The 18,531-nt window shown below is 56.1% G+C and overlaps 1 protein-coding gene across 3 annotated transcripts; it reads right to left on the bottom strand.

Annotated features, from left to right (window-relative positions):
• Positions 1 to 49: 49 nt before the first annotated feature.
• Positions 50 to 18,025, bottom strand: LOC140404719 (BPTF-associated chromatin complex component 1-like). 3 transcript variants are annotated; one of them, XM_072493400.1, is made up of 6 exons: positions 17,116 to 18,025; positions 9,118 to 9,212; positions 6,614 to 6,715; positions 4,161 to 4,363; positions 1,605 to 1,709; positions 50 to 1,033 (listed from the first exon to the last, which is right to left on the bottom strand). In XM_072493400.1, the coding sequence occupies exons 1-6, from the start codon at positions 17,134 to 17,136 to the stop codon at positions 1,029 to 1,031; spliced, it is 531 nt and encodes a 176-aa protein (XP_072349501.1). In that variant the 5' UTR covers positions 17,137 to 18,025; the 3' UTR covers positions 50 to 1,028. The 3 variants fall into 3 exon arrangements, with proteins under 3 accessions (XP_072349501.1, XP_072349500.1, XP_072349502.1); XM_072493399.1 differs by having other exon boundaries at positions 50 to 1,037; positions 17,116 to 18,023; XM_072493401.1 differs by lacking the exon at positions 6,614 to 6,715 and having other exon boundaries at positions 50 to 1,037; positions 17,116 to 18,023.
• Between the last annotated feature and the right edge of the window lie 506 nt (positions 18,026 to 18,531).

Genomic DNA, 18,531 nt, shown 5'->3' with positions numbered 1-18,531 from the left:
GCAGCTTGTCTTTTATTGAGAAATTCATCAAAACCCCCCCCCCCCCCCCCCCCCCACGATACACTTTATTTTGAAAACAAAATCCCTTGCGCTGGCCGAGACGGGAGCTGGCTGGTCGTCGTTGGCACTCCCGAGCCGCCGACGCCGCTGGGCGAGGTGCCGATGGATGGGCGTCATTGGGGAGCCAAGTCGAGCGGACTGCTCGGAGAGCCGACACTGTTCTGGGAATCCGCACCTCTCCAGGGAGAGGTTGGAGAGAGAGAGAGAGGGAGAGAGAGAGGGGGAGAGAGAAAGGGGGAGAGGGGGAAATGCCGTCTGTGTGAGGGAGAGAGAGAGAGAGAGAAAGAGAGAGACAGAGGGAGAGAGAGACAGAAAGAGAGAGAGACAGAAAGAGGGAGAGACAGAGGGAGAGGGAAAGGGTGTGTGAGGCAGAGAAAAAGAGTGAGAGAGAGGCAGACAGAGAGAGAGAGGGAAAGGTGTGTGTGAGGCAGAGAGAGAGACAGAGAGAGGGAAAGGGTGTGTGGGAGATGGAGAGAGTGACAGAGAGAGAGAGCGAGAGAGAGAGAGAGAGCCAGAGAGAGAGAGAGACAGAGAGAGAGAGAGACAGAGAGACAGCCAGAGAGAGAGAGAGACAGAGAGAGAGTCACAGAGAAAGAGACAGAGATAGAGAGAGAGAGTGATAGCGAGAGAGACGGAGAGAGGGACAGGGGGAGAGGGTATATGTGAGTTAGAGAGACAAAGAGAGAGAGAGAGAGAGAGACAAAGAGAGAGAGGGAGAGAGAGAGAGAGAGAGCCAGGGAGAGAGAGAGACAGAGAGAGAGAGAGACAGAGAGAGAGTCAGAGAGAGAGACAGAGAGATAGCGAGAGGGGAAGGGGGAGAGGGTATGTGTGAGTTAGAGAGACAAAGAGAGAGAGAGAGACAAAGAGAGAGAAGGAGAGAGCGAGAGAGAGACAGAGAGAGGAGGCAGAGAGTTAACGAGACATGAGTGGGATGTCCGACGTGTTCATGATGAGACTGGAATCGAAGCTCAGACTGTCTGAAACAGAGAGAGAGGATAAGACAGAAGAGACAGATCAGCAAACGGAGAGTAACAGGCAGGAGGGGAATTAACACGGAGCGAACTCTCGACACCGGCCAAACAATATGACGCAACTAACTACAGAGCGATAAACTCCCAGACCCCATCTTAAACTACAGCTCCCCATTACTGTCACCTCCATAGAACTTATTCCGCACCCTCAGCCACCTCGAGAGATGGGCAGCGGGCGCACAGTGACACCCGCCAAGCTGTGCACCCTGGCCGTTCCTCCCTCCCTAACAGCACGGTGGAGGCACCTACACCCGATCAAGGTGGCAGCTCACCCACCACCTTCTCAGGGGGCATTTAGGGACGGTCAGGAATTAGCGGATTCAAATATTGGGGTGGGTTTCTCCGTCCTGTCCACAAATGAGTGTTGTTAAATATGGGGGACCTCTCATTCTGAAACCACCCCCCCCCCGCCGTCGACATCTTTGGGCACCGCCCAGCCATTTCTCCCGCCCTCTCCTCCGATCCCTTTCTCAGACCCCCCGCCGCCCCCTCCCGACACAGAGCGACACATACCCTGGTCGAAGTTGAGTTTCTTTGCCGGCGAGCCCTCACCAAGGCCTTCGATGTCCACCAGGTCGCTGTTGACGTCCGAGTCGTTGAGGGCGCTGAGCGTCACGTCTGAGGAGGTAGAGAGAGAAATCAGGGAACCCGCCGGGACTGAGCCAAGCACTCGGCGTCGCCACGGAGATCCTTTCCCTCTGTGAACGCAACTCCCCCCCCCCCCCTTCCCCAACAGGACCGGCGTGGCACCGCCGTTTGTTTCTGAGCACGCTCGCGGTGTAGCTCCTGACATTTTGTCACGTGGAAGGTGCTGTATAAACGCAGCTTGCGACTGAACCTGGGACACCGCGGTTCGCAGGAGTGGAGTTTGTCTTTGACGCATCGAAAGACACCGCTGCAAACTCTCTCTCCCCCCCCAGTGTCCGACTTGGAGAAGACGTCACAGCAATGGCTGACATCACTCTCGGCCAATCACTGCAGAGCCCTCGGCCCAATAAATCAGAGTGTCTCCGGTTAAGACCACCCATCCCCGAGGGGTATAAAGCGACGAGGGTTTTCCTTGGCTCCGCTCACCCAGAGCGAGAACCGGACCCACTCCACCCCTCTCCGGGACTCCGAGCGTTAACCCAACTCCCTTCGAGCGTTAACCCAACTACCTTCATCCCTCTCTCCGAGCGTTAGCCCAACTCCCTTCATCCCTCTCTCCGAGCGTTAGCCCAACTCCCTTCATTCCTCTCTCCGAGCGTTAGCCCAACTCCCTTCATCCCTCACTCTGAGCGTTAACCCAACTCCCTTAGAGCGTTAACCCAACTCCCTTCATCCTTCACTCTGAGCGTTAACCCAACTCCCTTCATCCTTCACTCCGAGCGTTAACCCAACTCCCTTCATCCTTCACTCCGAGCGTTAACCCAACTCCCTTCATCCCTCACTCCGAGCGTTAACCCAACTCCCTTAGAGCGTTAACCCAACTCCCTTCATCCTTCACTTCGAGCATTAACCCAACTCCCTTCATCCTTCACTCCGAGCGTTAACCCAACTCCCTTCATCCCTCCCTTCGAGCGTTAACCCAACTCCCTTCATCCTTCACTCCGAGCGTTAACCCAACTCCCTTCATCCCTCCCTTCGAGCGTTAAGCCCAACTCCTTTCATCCCTCCCTTCGAGCGTTAACCCAACTCCTTTCATCCCTCCCTTCGAGCGTTAGCCCAACTCCCTTCATCCCTCACTCCGAGCGTTAACCCAACTCCCTTCATCCCTCACTCCGAGCGTTAACCCAACTCCCTTCATCCCTCACTCCGAGCGTTAACCCAACTCCTTTCATCCCTCCCTTCGAGCGTTAACCCAACTCCCTTCATCCCTCACTCCGAGCGTTAACCCAACTCCCTTCACCCCTCACTTCGAGCGTTAGCCCAACTCCCTTCATCTCTCACTCCGAGCGTTAACCCTACTCCCTTCGAGCATTAACCCAACTCCCTTCATCCCTCCCTTCGAGCATTAACCCAACTCCCTTCATCCCTCCCTTCGAGCGTTAACCCAACTCCCTTCACCCCTCACTTCGAGCGTTAACCCAACTCCCTTCACCCCTAATTTCGAGCGTTAGCCCAACTCCCTTCATCCCTCACTCCGAGCGTTAACCCAACTCCCTTCATCCCTCACTCCGAGCGTTAACCCAACTCCTTTCATCCCTCACTTTGAGCGTTTACCCAACTCCCTTCATCCCTCACTCCGAGCGTTAGCCCAACTCCCTTCATCCCTCACTCCGAGCGTTAACCCAACTCCCTTCATCCCTCACTCCGAGCGTTAGCCCAACTCCCTTCATCCCTCACTCCGAGCGTTAACCCAACTCCTTTCATCCTTCACTCCGAGCTTTAACCCAACTCCCTTCATCCCTCACTCCGAGCGTTAACCCAACTCCCTTGATCCTTCACTCCGAGCGTTAACCCAACTCCCTTCATCCCTCACTTTGAGCGTTAACCCAACTCCCTTCATCCCTCACTTCGAGCGTTAACCCAACTCCCTTCATCCCTCCCTTTGAGCGTTAACCCAACTCCCTTCACTTCAAGGGTTAACCCAACTCCCTTCATCCCTCCCTTCGAGCGTTAACCCAACTCCCAGCATCCCTCACTTTGAGCTTTAACCCAACTCCCTTCACCCCTCACTCCGAGCGTTAACCCAACCCCCTTCATCCTGCGCTTCGAGCGTTAACCCAACTCCCTTCATCCCTCACTCCGAGCGTTAACCCAACTCCCTTCATCCTTCACTCCGAGCGTTAACCCCACTCTCTTCATCCTTCACTCCGAGCTTTAACCCAACTCCCTTCATCCCTCACTCCGAGCGTTAACCCAACTCCCTTCATTCCTCCCTTTGAGCGTTAACCCAACTCCCTTCATCCCTCCCTTCGAGCGTTAACCCAACTCCCTCCATCCCTCATTTCGAACGTTATCCCAACTCCCTTGATCCTTCACTTCGAGCCTTAACCCAACCCTCCCTTTCCTCCCCTGCCCCCCAAGCCTCGAGTGGCAATCCAAACCCCTTGCCCCCCCCCCTTGCTCCCCGTCCACCAACCTTACCGGATGTCTTCTGCTTCTTAACGCCCGAGGGGTCCGCGGGAGGCGTGTTGCCCACTGCGGCTGTCGCTGGGGGCGTGGTTGGCGCCGAAACCCCCGTCCCCACGGCTGCGGCCTTCTTCTGCGTTTTCTTGGGCGACTCGGAGTGAAGGGGAATGCTGCTGTCCTCGTAGACCTTGCGTTTCACCGTGGTCTTGATCTGAGCGCTGGAGGAAAAGGGGGCGGCGCGTAGGAAACGTTAGAAGCAGCACGGCTACAGGCAACGCGTCACCCACAACAAATACCTCCCCCACCTGACCAACGGGCCTGCAATTCTATAGCGCCTGGCACGGCCTCAGGACCTCCCCACGCGCTACGCGCCCGCGCAAGTGCTTTGCGAATGTGCAGCGACTTGCCGCAACGTGGGGGACGGCGCGGGCAATTTGTACAAAGCAAGATCCCGCAAAGAGCCGCGTGATAGTGGCCAAATGCTTTTGTTTGAGTGGCGAATGTTGGCCGCTCGGGAACCGGCTCAGCTCGGTTGGCCGGTTCGTGACGCACAGCGATGCCAACAGCGCGGGTTCAATTCCCGTGCCGGCTGAGGTCATTCACGAAGCCACCCCCCCGGCGCCTTCTCGCCCCTCCCCCCCGTCAAAGGGGGAAAGCAGCCTGTGGTCACCTGGGGATATTGGCTGCTGCGATCTGCCTGGAATACACAGGACACGGCGCAGGGGAACAGGCATTCATGTTCGTGTTCCACCCTAAGATCCCACCACTCCTCAACTCTCATCCCAAACCCTTCCGTCCCTCACATCCCGCCTGGCTTCCCCTTCAATGCAGCGACACTAGAATGTCGGGATACAGACCCCGGCGGGCAGCATGGTCGGCGCGGGCTTGGAGGGCCGAAGGGCCTGTTCCTGTGCTGCACTTTTCTTTGTTCTATTCACCTCAACCCTTCCCTGTGGGAGCGGGGTCCACCTTCTCCCCTCTCTCTGGGCAAATGCCATTGGACTGATCAGTGACTATCCCATGTCGATGGCCTCTGGGTCTGCCCCAGAAGAGGGGGCATTCCAGCTGCCCCCAATCGATCCAAACCTTTCTCCTATTTTAAAAATCCCCACAAAGCGACCCCCCCCCCTCCACGTTGAAAGAGGCCTTTGGCGGTAAAGCACTTTGGGGCACCCAGTGATCATGAGAGGCGCTATGTAAATGCACGTGTCTTCTTTCATCGCGCCAACTGGAGCTCGGCATCCTAGCTCCAGCTGTCTGTTCTCTTCTCGTCTGGCGGCTTTGCGCCACATCCCCTCCTGCCCGGTGGTGGGCTGCGCCCAGCGTTCATCGCCCAACGCCAGCTGCCCTCGAGAAGGTGGTGGCGTTCTGGAACCCGTGGGGCGCAGGGTCCGCCCCCGCGGCTGGACGCAGGAGCTGCCCGAGGCCAGGGGTGGGCAGGGAGGGGGCGGGGAGACGCGCAGGGGGATGGATTTCTCTTTGCTACCTGGAGGGGCTGAATGGCTTACCCCGCCGTTATACCCGACATTCCTATCACTGCGTTCTCCCGACTCTGAAGCGCTGTGATTCCCATTTCCCCATCGTTGCTGGCAGCATTTACCAGCCCCGAGCTCCGGAATTTCCTTACGAAACCCCCCCCCCCCCCTCCCCCGCTTTAAAGACCCTCCTTAAAATTGCCTCTTTGACCTGCCTTTGGTCACTTGTCTAATACATGGGCAGAGTCTCAACGATTTGACAATGCCTGGGGATGATCTATGTCGAAGATGCTATCTAAATGCAAGTTCTTCCGCCTGTCAAAGGCAAACAGGAGACGCCACTCTTCCTGTGGGGTAAGTGCCAGCGGGCGGGCGACCACTGGGTCCTGTCCACCTTCGTTCATAGGCAACTGAGGGTGGGAGAGAAGCACAGGCTTGCTTGCCGAACCCTGGGGGGGACCCTCTCGTGTTGGGAAGTCAATTCCGGTTGTTCAGGCGATGCCGGGGCTCCTCGACGTGACAGCTCGGACACCCCCACCCGCCCCTCCGCGGTCCTGTGGGGTCCTCGACGGCCACACGCGAGCGACGCCCACAATGGTTCGCCCACAGTGCGGCACCTCCGACAGCGCAGCGCTCCCTCGGGTGGCGCACTGGGCGTGCCCGTCGACAGGTCGGGGGTCGACGTGAAAGGCAAGGGGACCACAAGCCAGTGCCCCGGTGCAAGGTGGCTAACTCCTTGCTACTGCTGCCGTGGCAAAGAATAGGAGCGGCGGGTCTGGTGTTTCGCAGGTCACCCACTTTGCTGCCTGTGTTAATCCTGCCTCAAAGCAACTTTTTGTCCGCGCCTCTGCGGTTGAACACCTTAACGTCGGCTGATTAACAGTAATGTCACGGAGAGATAGCTGTGAACCTGGCACCGCCCCGCCCTCCACCGCAGGGCCCTCCGCTCCCACTCCGCCCGAGCTCGCCCAGCCCCCGCTGTCCCTCGCTTACACGGTGCGGTCTTTGATGACGGTGCTGATTCGGTTTAAGTCCTCGCCGAAGCGCTTTACGGCCGAGCGCAGCATCTCAATCTCGGTGTCTGTCCACTTGGCACTGTCGGGAAGAGAGAGAGAGAGATAGAGAGAGAGAGAGAGGAGGGAAACAAAATCCGGGGAGGGTGCGGGGGGGGGTCGGGGTTAGCGAAGTGGACCGGCCCAATTGCACGCGGGCACCAAGCTGTCAGTGGGTCAGCGCTGAATGGAACACTCGGGCATGGTGCAGGTGGCTGTGGCAGGGCACAGGGCCCAGGTTCTGGGCGGAGAGATGGGCGTCAGTCCGGAGCGCTGGCTCAATGATTGTATCACCAGTGTGGCCCAGATTCCAGCAATACGCCACGTACAATCGTTTGTGTCCAAGACGGGACAATGTTGCATTTACATAGCACCTTTCCCGACCCCAAGACGTCCCAAAGTGCTTTGCAGCCCATGACCTCCGTGGAGTCACTCTTGTAAAGTAGGAGACACGGCAGCCAATTTGCACACAGCAAGATCCCGCACACAGCTACATGATAATGAGCAGATCGTTTCTTATTTACTGATGTTGATCGAGGGATAAATATTGGCCAAGATCATGCTCCTCTTCGATTCATATCAATAACATCCAGCTGAGATACAGTGCAGCACTCCCTCAGTACTGACCCTCTGACAGTGCGGCACTCCCTCAGAACTGCCCCTCTGACAATGCGGCACTCCCTCAGTATTGTCCCTCTGACAGTGCGGCACTCCCTCAGTACTGACCCTCTGACAGTGCGGCGCTCCCTCAGTACTGACCCTCTGACAGTGCGGCACTCCCTCAGTACTGACCCTCTGACAGTGCTGCACTCCCTCAGTACTGACCCTCTGACAGTGCAGCGCTCCCTCAGCACTGCCCCTCTGTCAGTGCGGCGCTCCCTCAGTACTGACCCTCTGACAGTGCAGCACTCCCTCAGTACTGACCCTCTGACAGTGCGGCACTCCCTCAGTACTGACCCTCTGACAGTGCAGCGCTCCCTCAGTACTGACCCTCTGACAGTGCGGCACCCCCTCAGTACTGACCCCCTGACAGTGCGGCACTCCCTCAGTACTGACCCTCTGACAGTGCAGCGCTCCCTCAGCACTGCCCCTCTGTCAGTGCGGCGCTCCCTCAGTACTGACCCTCTGACAGTGCAGCACTCCCTCAGTACTGACCCTCTGACAGTGCGGCGCTCCCTCAGTACTGACCCTCTGACAGTGCAGCACTCCCTCAGTACTGACCCTCTGACAGTGCGTCACGCCCTCAGTACTGACCCTCCGACAGTGCGGCACTCCCTCAGTACTGACCCTCTGACAGTGCGGCACTCCCTCAGTACTGACCCTCTGACAGTGCAGCACTCCCTCAGTACTGACCCTCTGACAGTGCAGCACTCCCTCAGTACTGACCCTCTGACAGTGCGGCACTCCCTCAGTACTGACCCTCGGACAGTGCGGCACACCCTCAGTACTGACCCTCTGACAGTGCAGCACTCACTCAGTACTGACCCTCTGACAGTGCAGCACTCCCTCAGTACTGACCCTCTGACAGTACAGCACTCCCTCAGTACTGTCCCATTGACAGTGCGGCACTCCCTCAGTACTGACCCTCTGACAGTGCAGCACTCCCTCAGTACTGACCCTCTGACAGTGCGGCACTCCCTCAGTACTGACCCTCTGACAGTGCGGCACTCCCTCAGTACTGACCCTCGGACAGTGCGGCACTCCCTCAGTACTGACCCTCGGACAGTGCGGCACTCCCTCAGTACTGACCCTCTGACAGTGCAGCGCCCCCTCAGTACTGACCCTCTGACAGTGCAGCACTCCCTCAGTACTGACCCTCTGACAGTGCGGCACTCCCTCAGTACTGACCCTCTGACAGTGCGGCACTCCCTCAGTACTGACCCTCTGACAGTGCAGCACTCCCTCAGCACTGACCCTCTGACAGTGCGGCGCTCCCTCAGTACTGACCCTCGGACAGTGCAGCACTCCCTCAGTACTGACCCTCTGACAGTGCGGCACTCCCTCAGTACTGACCCTCTGACAGTGCGGCACTCCCTCAGTACTGACCCTCTGACAGTGCGGCACTCCCTCAGTACTGACTCTCTGACAGTGCGGCACTCCCTCAGTACTGACCCTCTGACAGTGCGGCACTCCCTCAGTACTGACCCTCTGACAGTGCAGCACTCCCTCAGTACTGACCCTCTGACAGTGCAGCACTCCCTCAGTACTGACCCTCTGACAGTGCAGCACTCTCTCAGTACTGACACCCTGACAGTGCAGCACTCCCTCAGTACTGACCCTCTGACAGTGCAACACTCCCTCAGTACTGACCCTCGATAGTGCGGCACTCCCTCAGTACTGACCCTCGGACAGTGCGGCACTGCCTCAGTACTGACCCTCTGACAGTGCGGCGCTCCCTTAGTACTGACCCTCTGACAGTGCGGCACTCCCTCAGTACTGACTTACCCAGCCGGAGAGGAATCTGCCACCGGGTGCAGCTGCATGGTCAGTTCCCCGAGTTTGGTGAAAGCAGCTCCCGCTGCCGAGAAGATCTCGCCCACCTGTAAGATCAAAGGGACAAGACGGGAGTGCTCCCCGTGAGCAGAAAACTAAGGAATGGGTGGGTGTCCACCCCATTGCTGAGGGTCTGGAGTCTGGGGAAGGAAGGCAGATTGCCTTCCCTGTCGGACATTAATGAAGCAAACGGGTTTTTACTACAATTGACATTGTTTACATGCTCAACATATCCGAGGCTGGCTTTTCATTGCAAATTAGTTAATATAAATTAAATTCCTCCGGCACCCATTGGTGGGATTTGAACCTACGTACCCATAAAGTTAACTCGGGTCTCTGGGCTAGCAGCATGACCACTGTCCCCCCTACTTAACATTAAGAAGGACCATTTCACGGGGCCTGGGACTCCTTAGGCCTGGAGCAAAACTTCTCTCTCTCTCAGGCAAAGTGTCAGACTGCCTTATGCAGCAGCAGGGACACCACACAAGCAGACCCGTGTCCCATCAGTGTGTGTGCGTGTGTTACAGAGACAGACCCGTGTCCCATCAGTGTGTGTGTGTTACAGAGACAGACCCGTGTCCCATCAGTGAGTGTGTGTGTGTGTGTGTGTGTGTTACAGAGACAGACCAGTGTCCCATCAGTGTTCGTGTGTTAGAGACAGACACGTGTCCCATCAGTGTGTGTGTTACAGAGACAGACCCGTGTCCCATCAGTGTGCGTGTGTTACAGAGACAGACCCGTGTCCCATCAGTGTGTGTGTGTGTTAGAGAGACAGACCCGTGTCCCATCAGTGAGTGTGTGTGTGTTAGAGAGACAGACACGTGTCTCTTCAGTGTGTGTGTTAGAGACACAGACCCGTGTCCCATCAGTGTGTGTGTGTGTGTGTTACAGAGACAGACCCGTGTCCCATCAGTGTGTGTGTGTGTTACAGAGACAGACCCGTGTCCCATCAGTGTGCGTGTGTTAGAGAGACAGACCCGTGTCCCATCAGTGAGTGTGTGTTACAGAGACAGACACGTGTCCCATCAGTGTGTGTGTTACAGAGACAGACCCGTGTCCCATCAGTGTGTGTGTGTGTGAGTGTTACAGAGACAGACCCGTGTCCCATCAGTGTGTGTGTGTGTTACAGAGACAGACCCGTGTCCCATCAGTGTGTGTGTGTTAGAGAGACAGACCCGTGTCCCATCAGTGTGTGTGTGTGTGTGTGTGTTACAGAGACAGACCCGTGTCCCATCAGTGTGTGTGTGTGTTACAGAGACAGACCCGTGTCCGATCAGTGTGTGTGTGTGTGTTAGAGACACAGACCCGTGTCCCATCAGTGTGTGTGTTACAGAGACAGACCCGTGTCCCATCAGTGTGTGTCTGTGTTACAGAGACAGACCCGTGTCCCATCAGTGTGTGTGTGTTAGAGAGACAGACCCGTGTCCCATCAGTGTGTGTGTGTTAGAGAGACAGACCCGTGGCCCATCAGTGTGTGTGTGTTAGAGAGACAGGCCCGTGTCCCATCAGTGTGTGTGTGTTACAGAGACAGACCCGTGTCCCATCAGTGAGTGAGTGTTACAGAGACAGACCCGTGTCCCATCAGTGTGCGTGTGTTACAGAGACAGACCCGTGTCCCATCAGTGTGTGTGTGTTAGAGAGACAGACCCGTGTCCCATCAGTGTGTGTGTGTTAGAGAGACAGACCCGTGTCCCATCAGTGTGTGTGTGTTAGAGAGACAGACCCGTGTCCCATCAGTGTGTGTGTGTTAGAGAGACAGACCCGTGTCCCATCAGTGAGTGTGTGTGTGTTACAGAGACAGACCCGTGTCCCATCAGTGAGTGTGTGTGTTACAGAGACAGACCCGTGTCCCATCAGTGTGTGTGTTACAGAGACAGACCCGTGTCCCATCAGTGAGTGTGTTACAGAGACAGACCCGTGTCCCATCAGTGTGTGTGTTACAGAGACAGACCCGTGTCCCATCAGTGTGTGTGTGTTACAGAGACAGACCCGTGTCCCATCAGTGTGTGTGTGTTACAGAGACAGACCCGTGTCCCATCAGTGAGTGTGTGTGTTACAGAGACAGACCCGTGTCCCATCAGTGTGTGTGTGTTAGAGACACAGACCCGTGTCCCATCAGTGTGTGTGTGTGTTACAGAGACAGACCCGTGTCCCATCAGTGTGTGTGTGTTAGAGAGACAGACCCGTGTCCCATCAGTGTGTGTGTGTGTGTGTGTTACAGAGACAGACCCGTGTCCCATCAGTGTGTGTGTGTGTTACAGAGACAGACCCGTATCCCATCAGTGTGTGTGTGTGTTAGAGAGACAGACCCGTGTCCCATCAGTGTGCGTGCGTGTGTGTTACAGAGACAGACCCGTGTCCCATCAGTGAGTGTGTGTGTGTTAGAGAGACAGACCCGTGTCCCATCAGTGTGTGTGTGTCTGTTACAGAGTCAGACCCGTGTCCCATCAGTGAGTGTGTGTCTGTTACAGAGAGAGATCCGTGTCCCATCAGTGTGTGTGTGTTAGAGAGACAGACCCGTGTCCCATCAGTGTGTGTGTGTGTGTGTTACAGAGACAGACCCGTGTCCCATCAGTGTGTGTGTGCGTGTGTTACAGAGACAGACCCGTGTCCCATCAGTGTGTGTGTGTGTTATAGAGATAGACCCGTGTCCCATCAGTGAGTGTGTGTCTGTTACAGAGACAGACCCGTGTCCCATCAGTGTGTGTGTGTGTGTTATAGAGACAGACCCGTGTCCCATCAGTGTGTGTATGTGTGTTAGAGAGACAGACCCGTGTCACATCAGTGTGTGTGTTACAGAGACAGACCCGTGTCCCATCAGTGTGTGTGTTACAGAGACAGACCCTTGTCCCATCAGTGAGTGTGTGTTACAAAGACAGACCCGTGTCCCATCAGTGTGTGTGTGTGTGTTACAGAGACAGGCCCGTGTCCCATCAGTGTGTGTGTTACAAAGACAGACCCGTGTCCCATCAGTGTGTGTGTGTGTGTGTTACAGAGACAGACCCGTGTCTCATCAGTGAGTGTGTGTGTTCGAGAGACAGACCCGTGTCACATCAGTGTGCGTGTGTTACAAAGACAGACCCGTGTCCCATCAGTGTGTGTGTGTTACAGAGACTGACCCGTGTCCCATCAGTGAGTGTGTGTGTTCGAGAGACAGACCCGTGTCACATCAGTGTGCATGTGTTACAAAGACAGACCCGTGTCCCATCAGTGAGTGTGTGTGTTAGAGAGACAGACCCGTGTCCCATCAGTGAGTGTGTGTTGCAGAGACAGACCCGTGTCCCATCAGTGAGTGTGTGTTACAGAGACAGACCCATGTCCCATCAGTGAGTGAGTGTTAGAGAGACAGACCCGTGTCCCATCAGTGTGTGTGTGTGTGTGTGTTACAGAGACAGACCCGTGTCCCATCAGTGAGTGTGTGTTACAGAGACAGACCCGTGTCCCATCAGTGTGTGTGTTACAGAGACAGACCCGTGTCCCATCAGTGAGTGTGTGTCTGTTACAGAGACAGACCCGTGTCCCATCAGTGAGTGAGTGTTAGAGAGACAGACCCGTGTCCCATCAGTGTGTGTGTGTGTGTGTGTGTTACAAAGACAGACCCGTGTCCCATCAGTGAGTGTGTGTTACAGAGACAGACCCGTGTCCCATCAGTGTGTGTGTTACAGAGACAGACCCGTGTCCCATCAGTGAGTGTGTGTCTGTTACAGAGACAGACCCGTGTCCCATCAGTGTGTGTGTGTTACAGACAGACCCGTGTTCCATCAGTGTGTGTATGTTAGAGAGACAGACCTGTGTCCCATCAGTGTGTGTTACAGAGACAGACCCGTGTCCCATCAGTGTGTGTGTGTGTGTGTTACAGAGACAGACCCGTGTCCCATCAGTGTGTGTGTGTGTTACAGAGACAGACCCGTATCCCATCAGTGTGTGTGTGTTACAGAGACAGACCCGTGTCCCATCAGTGTGTGTGTGTGTTACAGAGACAGACCCGTGTCCCATCAGTGTGTGTGTTACAGAGACAGACCCGTGTCCCATCAGTGTGTGTGTGTTAGAGAGACAGACCCGTGTCCCATCAGTGTGTGTGTGTGTGTGTGTTACAGAGACAGACCCGTGTCCCATCAGTGAGTGTGTGTGTGTTAGAGAGACAGACCCGTGTCCCATCAGTGTGTGTGTGTCTGTTACAGAGTCAGACCCGTGTCCCATCAGTGAGTGTGTGTCTGTTACAGAGAGAGATCTGTGTCCCATCAGTGTGTGTGTGTTAGAGAGACAGACCCGTGTCCCATCAGTGTGTGTGTGTGTGTGTGTTACAGAGACAGACCCGTGTCACATCAGTGTGTGTGTTAGAGAGACAGACCCGTGTCCCATCAGTGTGTGTGTTACAGAGACAGACCCGTGTCCCATCAGTGTGTGTGTGTGTTACAGAGACAGACCCGTGTCCCATCAGTGTGTGTGTGCGTGTGTTACAGAGACAGACCCGTGTCCCATCAGTGTGTGTGTGTGTTATAGAGACAGACCCGTGTCCCATCAGTGAGTGTGTGTCTGTTACAGAGACAGACCCGTGTCCCATCAGTGTGTGTGTGTGTTATAGAGACAGACCCGTGTCCCATCAGTGTGTGTATGTGTGTTAGAGAGACAGACCCGTGTCACATCAGTGTGTGTGTTACAGAGACAGACCCTTGTCCCATCAGTGAGTGTGTGTTACAAAGACAGACCCGTGTCCCATCAGTGTGTGTGTGTGTGTGTTACAGAGACAGGCCCGTGTCCCATCAGTGAGTGTGTGTGTGTTCGAGAGACAGACCCGTGTCACATCAGTGTGCGTGTGTTACAAAGACAGACCCGTGTCCCATCAGTGTGCGTGTGTTACAGAGACAGACCCGTGTCTCATCAGTGAGTGTGTGTGTTCGAGAGACAGACCCGTGTCACATCAGTGTGCGTGTGTTACAAAGACAGACCCGTGTCCCATCAGTGTGCGTGTGTTACAGAGACTGACCCGTGTCCCATCAGTGAGTGTGTGTGTTAGAGAGACAGACCCGTGTCCCATCAGTGTGTGTGTTACAGAGACAGACCCGTGTCCCATCAGTGAGTGTGTGTTACAGAGACAGACCCGTGTCCCATCAGTGAGTGTGTGTTACAGAGACAGACCCATGTCCCATCAGTGTGTGTGTTACAGAGACAGACCCGTGTCCCATCAGTGAGTGTGTGTCTGTTACAGAGACAGACCCGTGTCCCATCAGTGTGTGTGTGTGTTACAAAGACAGACCCGTGTCCCATCAGTGAGTGTGTGTTACAGAGACAGACCCGTGTCCCATCAGTGTGTGTGTGTGTTAGAGAGACAGACCCGTGTCCCATCAGTGTGTGTGTTACAGAGACAGACCCGTGTCCCATCAGTGAGTGTGTGTTACAGAGACAGACCCGTGTCCCATCAGTGTGTGTGTGTGTTAGAGAGACAGACCCGTGTCCCATCAGTGTGTGTGTGTGTTACAGAGACAGACCCGTGTCCCATCAGTGTGTGTGTGTTAGAGAGACAGACCCGTGTCCCATCAGTGTGTGTGTGTTACAGAGACAGACCCGTGTCCCATCAGTGTGTGTGTGTGTTACAGAGACAGACCCGTGTCCCATCAGTGAGTGTGTGTTATAGAGACAGACCCGTGTCCCATCAGTGTGTGTGTTACAGAGACAGACCCGTGTCCCATCAGTGTGTGTGTTACAGAGACAGACCCGTGTCCCATCAGTGTGTGTGTTACAGAGACAGACCCGTGTCCCATCAGTGTGTGTGTTACAGAGACAGACCCGTGTCCCATCAGTGTGTGTGTTACAGAGACAGACCCGTGTCCCATCAGTGTGTGTGTTACAGAGACAGACCCGTGTCCCATCAGTGTGTGTGTGTGTTACAGAGACAGACCCGTGACCCATCAGTGAGTGAGTGTTACAGAGACAGACCCGTGTCCCATCAGTGAGTGAGTGTTACAGAGACAGACCCGTGTCCCATCAGTGAGTGAGTGTTACAGAGACAGACCCGTGTCCCATCAGTGTGTGTGTGTTAGAGAGACAGACCCGTGTCCCATCAGTGTGTGTGTGTTACAGAGACAGACCCGTGTCCCATCAGTGTGTGTGTGTGTTACAGAGACAGACCCGTGTCCCATCAGTGAGTGTGTGTTACAGAGACAGACCCGTGTCCCATCAGTGTGTGTGTTACAGAGACAGACCCGTGTCCCATCAGTGTGTGTGTGTGTTAGAGAGACAGACCCGTGTCCCATCAGTGTGTGTGTGTGTGTGTGTGTGTGTTACAGAGACAGACCCGTGTCCCATCAGTGTGTGTGTGTTACAGAGACAGACCCGTGTCCCATCAGTGAGTGTGTGTGTTACAGAGACAGACCCGTGTCCCATCAGTGTGTGTGTGTGTGTGTTATAGAGACAGACCCGTGTCCCATCAGTGTGTGTGTGTGTTAGAGAGACAGACCCATGTCCCATCAGTGTGTGTGTGTTACAGAGACAGACCCGTGTCCCATCAGTGTGTGTGTGTGTTACAGAGACAGACCCGTGTCCCATCAGTGAGTGTGTGTTACAGAGACAGACCCGTGTCCCATCAGTGTGTGTGTTACAGAGACAGACCCGTGTCCCATCAGTGTGTGTGTTACAGAGACAGACCCGTGTCCCATCAGTGTGTGTGTTACAGAGACAGACCCGTGTCCCATCAGTGTGTGTGTTACAGAGACAGACCCGTGTCCCATCAGTGTGTGTGTTACAGAGACAGACCCGTGTCCCATCAGTGTGTGTGTTACAGAGACAGACCCGTGTCCCATCAGTGTGTGTGTGTGTTACAGAGACAGACCCGTGACCCATCAGTGAGTGAGTGTTACAGAGACAGACCCGTGTCCCATCAGTGAGTGAGTGTTACAGAGACAGACCCGTGTCCCATCAGTGAGTGAGTGTTACAGAGACAGACCCGTGTCCCATCAGTGTGTGTGTGTTAGAGAGACAGACCCGTGTCCCATCAGTGTGTGTGTGTTACAGAGACAGACCCGTGTCCCATCAGTGTGTGTGTGTGTTACAGAGACAGACCCGTGTCCCATCAGTGAGTGTGTGTTACAGAGACAGACCCGTGTCCCATCAGTGTGTGTGTTACAGAGACAGACCCGTGTCCCATCAGTGTGTGTGTGTGTTAGAGAGACAGACCCGTGTCCCATCAGTGTGTGTGTGTGTGTGTGTGTGTGTTACAGAGACAGACCCGTGTCCCATCAGTGTGTGTGTGTTACAGAGACAGACCCGTGTCCCATCAGTGAGTGTGTGTGTTACAGAGACAGACCCGTGTCCCATCAGTGTGTGTGTGTGTGTGTTATAGAGACAGACCCGTGTCCCATCAGTGTGTGTGTGTGTTAGAGAGACAGACCCGTGTCCCATCAGTGAGTGTGTGTTACAGAGACAGACCCGTGTCCCATCAGTGTGTGTGTGTGTTAGAGAGACAGACCCGTGCCCCATCAGTGTGTGTGTGTGTGTGTGTGTGTGTGTGTGTGTTACAGAGACAGACCCGTGTCCCATCAGTGTGTGTGTGTTACAGAGACAGACCCGTGTCCCATCAGTGAGTGTGTGTGTTACAGAGACAGACCCGTGTCCCATCAGTGTGTGTGTGTGTGTGTTAGAGAGACAGACCCGTGTCCCATCAGTGTGTGTGTGTGTTAGAGAGACAGACCCGTGTCCCATCAGTGTGTGTGTGTGTGTGTTGTCGAGACAGACCCGTGTCCCATCAGTGTGTGTGTGTGTTACAGAGACAGACCCGTGTCCCATCAGTGTGTGTGTGTTAGAGAGACAGACCCGTGTCCCATCAGTGAGTGAGGTTACCATGAAGGCCGTTGCAGCCACCACCTCTGCGATTCGGGTCGTGCCAACAAGCTGCCCCCCACCCCCCCCGCCCACCCTGCACAAAAGGACAAATTGATAAAAGACCATCCTTACCTTCGTTGACGCCGAGGTCATCCTGAGGGCTCCTCCTCCGATCCAAGGCAAAAAACCGAAAAGACAACACCCGGCCCGCGAGCCAGCTGGGGCTTTGCCGGTGCCCGAAAGATCTCCGCCGTATCTCCCTTCCGCCAGCCCTCGCCGAGTGCCGCCCGGTCGAGCGGTGGACGGAGATTCTTCCTACGGCCTTTCCTCTTCCGATGGTGCTTATATTGTGGCGGTGGTGCCCGGCTCCTGTGCCGCCGGTGCCCGGCTCCTGTGCCGCCGGTGCCCGGCTCCTGTGCCGCCGGTGCCCAGCTCCTTTGCCAGTGGTGCACTGCTCCTGTGCCACTGCTCCTGTGCCCGGCTCCTGTGCCGCCGGTGCCCGGCTCGTGCCCCTGTGCCCGGCTCCTGTGCCGCCGGTGCCCGGCTCGTGCCCCTGTGCCCAGCTCCTGTGCCTCCTGTGCCCGGCTCCTGTGCCGCCGGTGCCCGGCTCGTGCCCCTGTGCCCAGCTCCTGTGCCTCCTGTGCCCGGCTCCTGTGCCGCCGGTGCCCGGCTCGTGCCCCTGTGCCCGGCTCCTGTGCCGCCGGTGCCCGGCTCCTGTGCCGCCGGTGCCCGGCTCCTGTGCCGCCGGTGCCCGGCTCGTGCCCCTGTGCCCGGCTCCTGTGCCGCCGGTGCCCGGCTCCTGTGCCGCCGGTGCCCGGCTCGTGCCCCTGTGCCCGGCTCCTGTGCCGCCGGTGCCCGGCTCCTGTGCCGCCGGTGCCCGGCTCGTGCCTGGTTTGTTTTGCCCCCCCCCCAAGTGCAATACTGTGGGTGGGGATTGAGCAGGTCCGCGGTGCGGCAGCAGGGGGATCTGTGTCTCCCTCACCCTTCCTCCGGCCTCTTCCTCTCACTCCCTCTCCAGGCTTCACTCTGCTTCACTGGGCCTCCCGCCCGCTCCGCCACCCCCTCTCCTGATTGGCCCGGCGCCCCGTCAATCAGTCCCCATGTCCCGCCCTCTCCATTATCATTGGACAGACCCTTGGGATCCCCATTCTAATTGGATGAGTGACCCTGTCAATGACTCTTGTGTCCCTCCCACGATTTTCATTGGACAGGTATTTGATAACCCATTTGGGATTGGTCCGCTCCTCTATCAATCAGATCTGGTGCCACCCACTCTATTTTCATTGGACAGTTTCCTGAGTTCTCCGTCCTGATTGGACTTCTCCCCTGTCAATCAATCTCCATATCTCGCCCTCACCGTTTTTATTGGACAGGGCCTTCGGTTCTGCGCCTTGATTGATCTACTGCCCCTGTCTATCAATTTTCTAATCCCGCCCCCCTCACGCCGTTTCCATGTGGCTGGCCGCCCTGTGGCGCCGACGCGATTGGACGGGAGCGACGTCGATCATCCGCTTGGACGGCGTATCGCGCCCTCCCTCCCGCCCCCTG

The sequence above is a fragment of the Scyliorhinus torazame genome, chromosome 31 (genome assembly GCF_047496885.1).
Source record: "Scyliorhinus torazame isolate Kashiwa2021f chromosome 31, sScyTor2.1, whole genome shotgun sequence".
In the NCBI taxonomy this organism is placed as follows: domain Eukaryota; kingdom Metazoa; phylum Chordata; class Chondrichthyes; order Carcharhiniformes; family Scyliorhinidae; genus Scyliorhinus; species Scyliorhinus torazame.
This window is presented reverse-complemented; position numbering and strand designations above follow the sequence as displayed.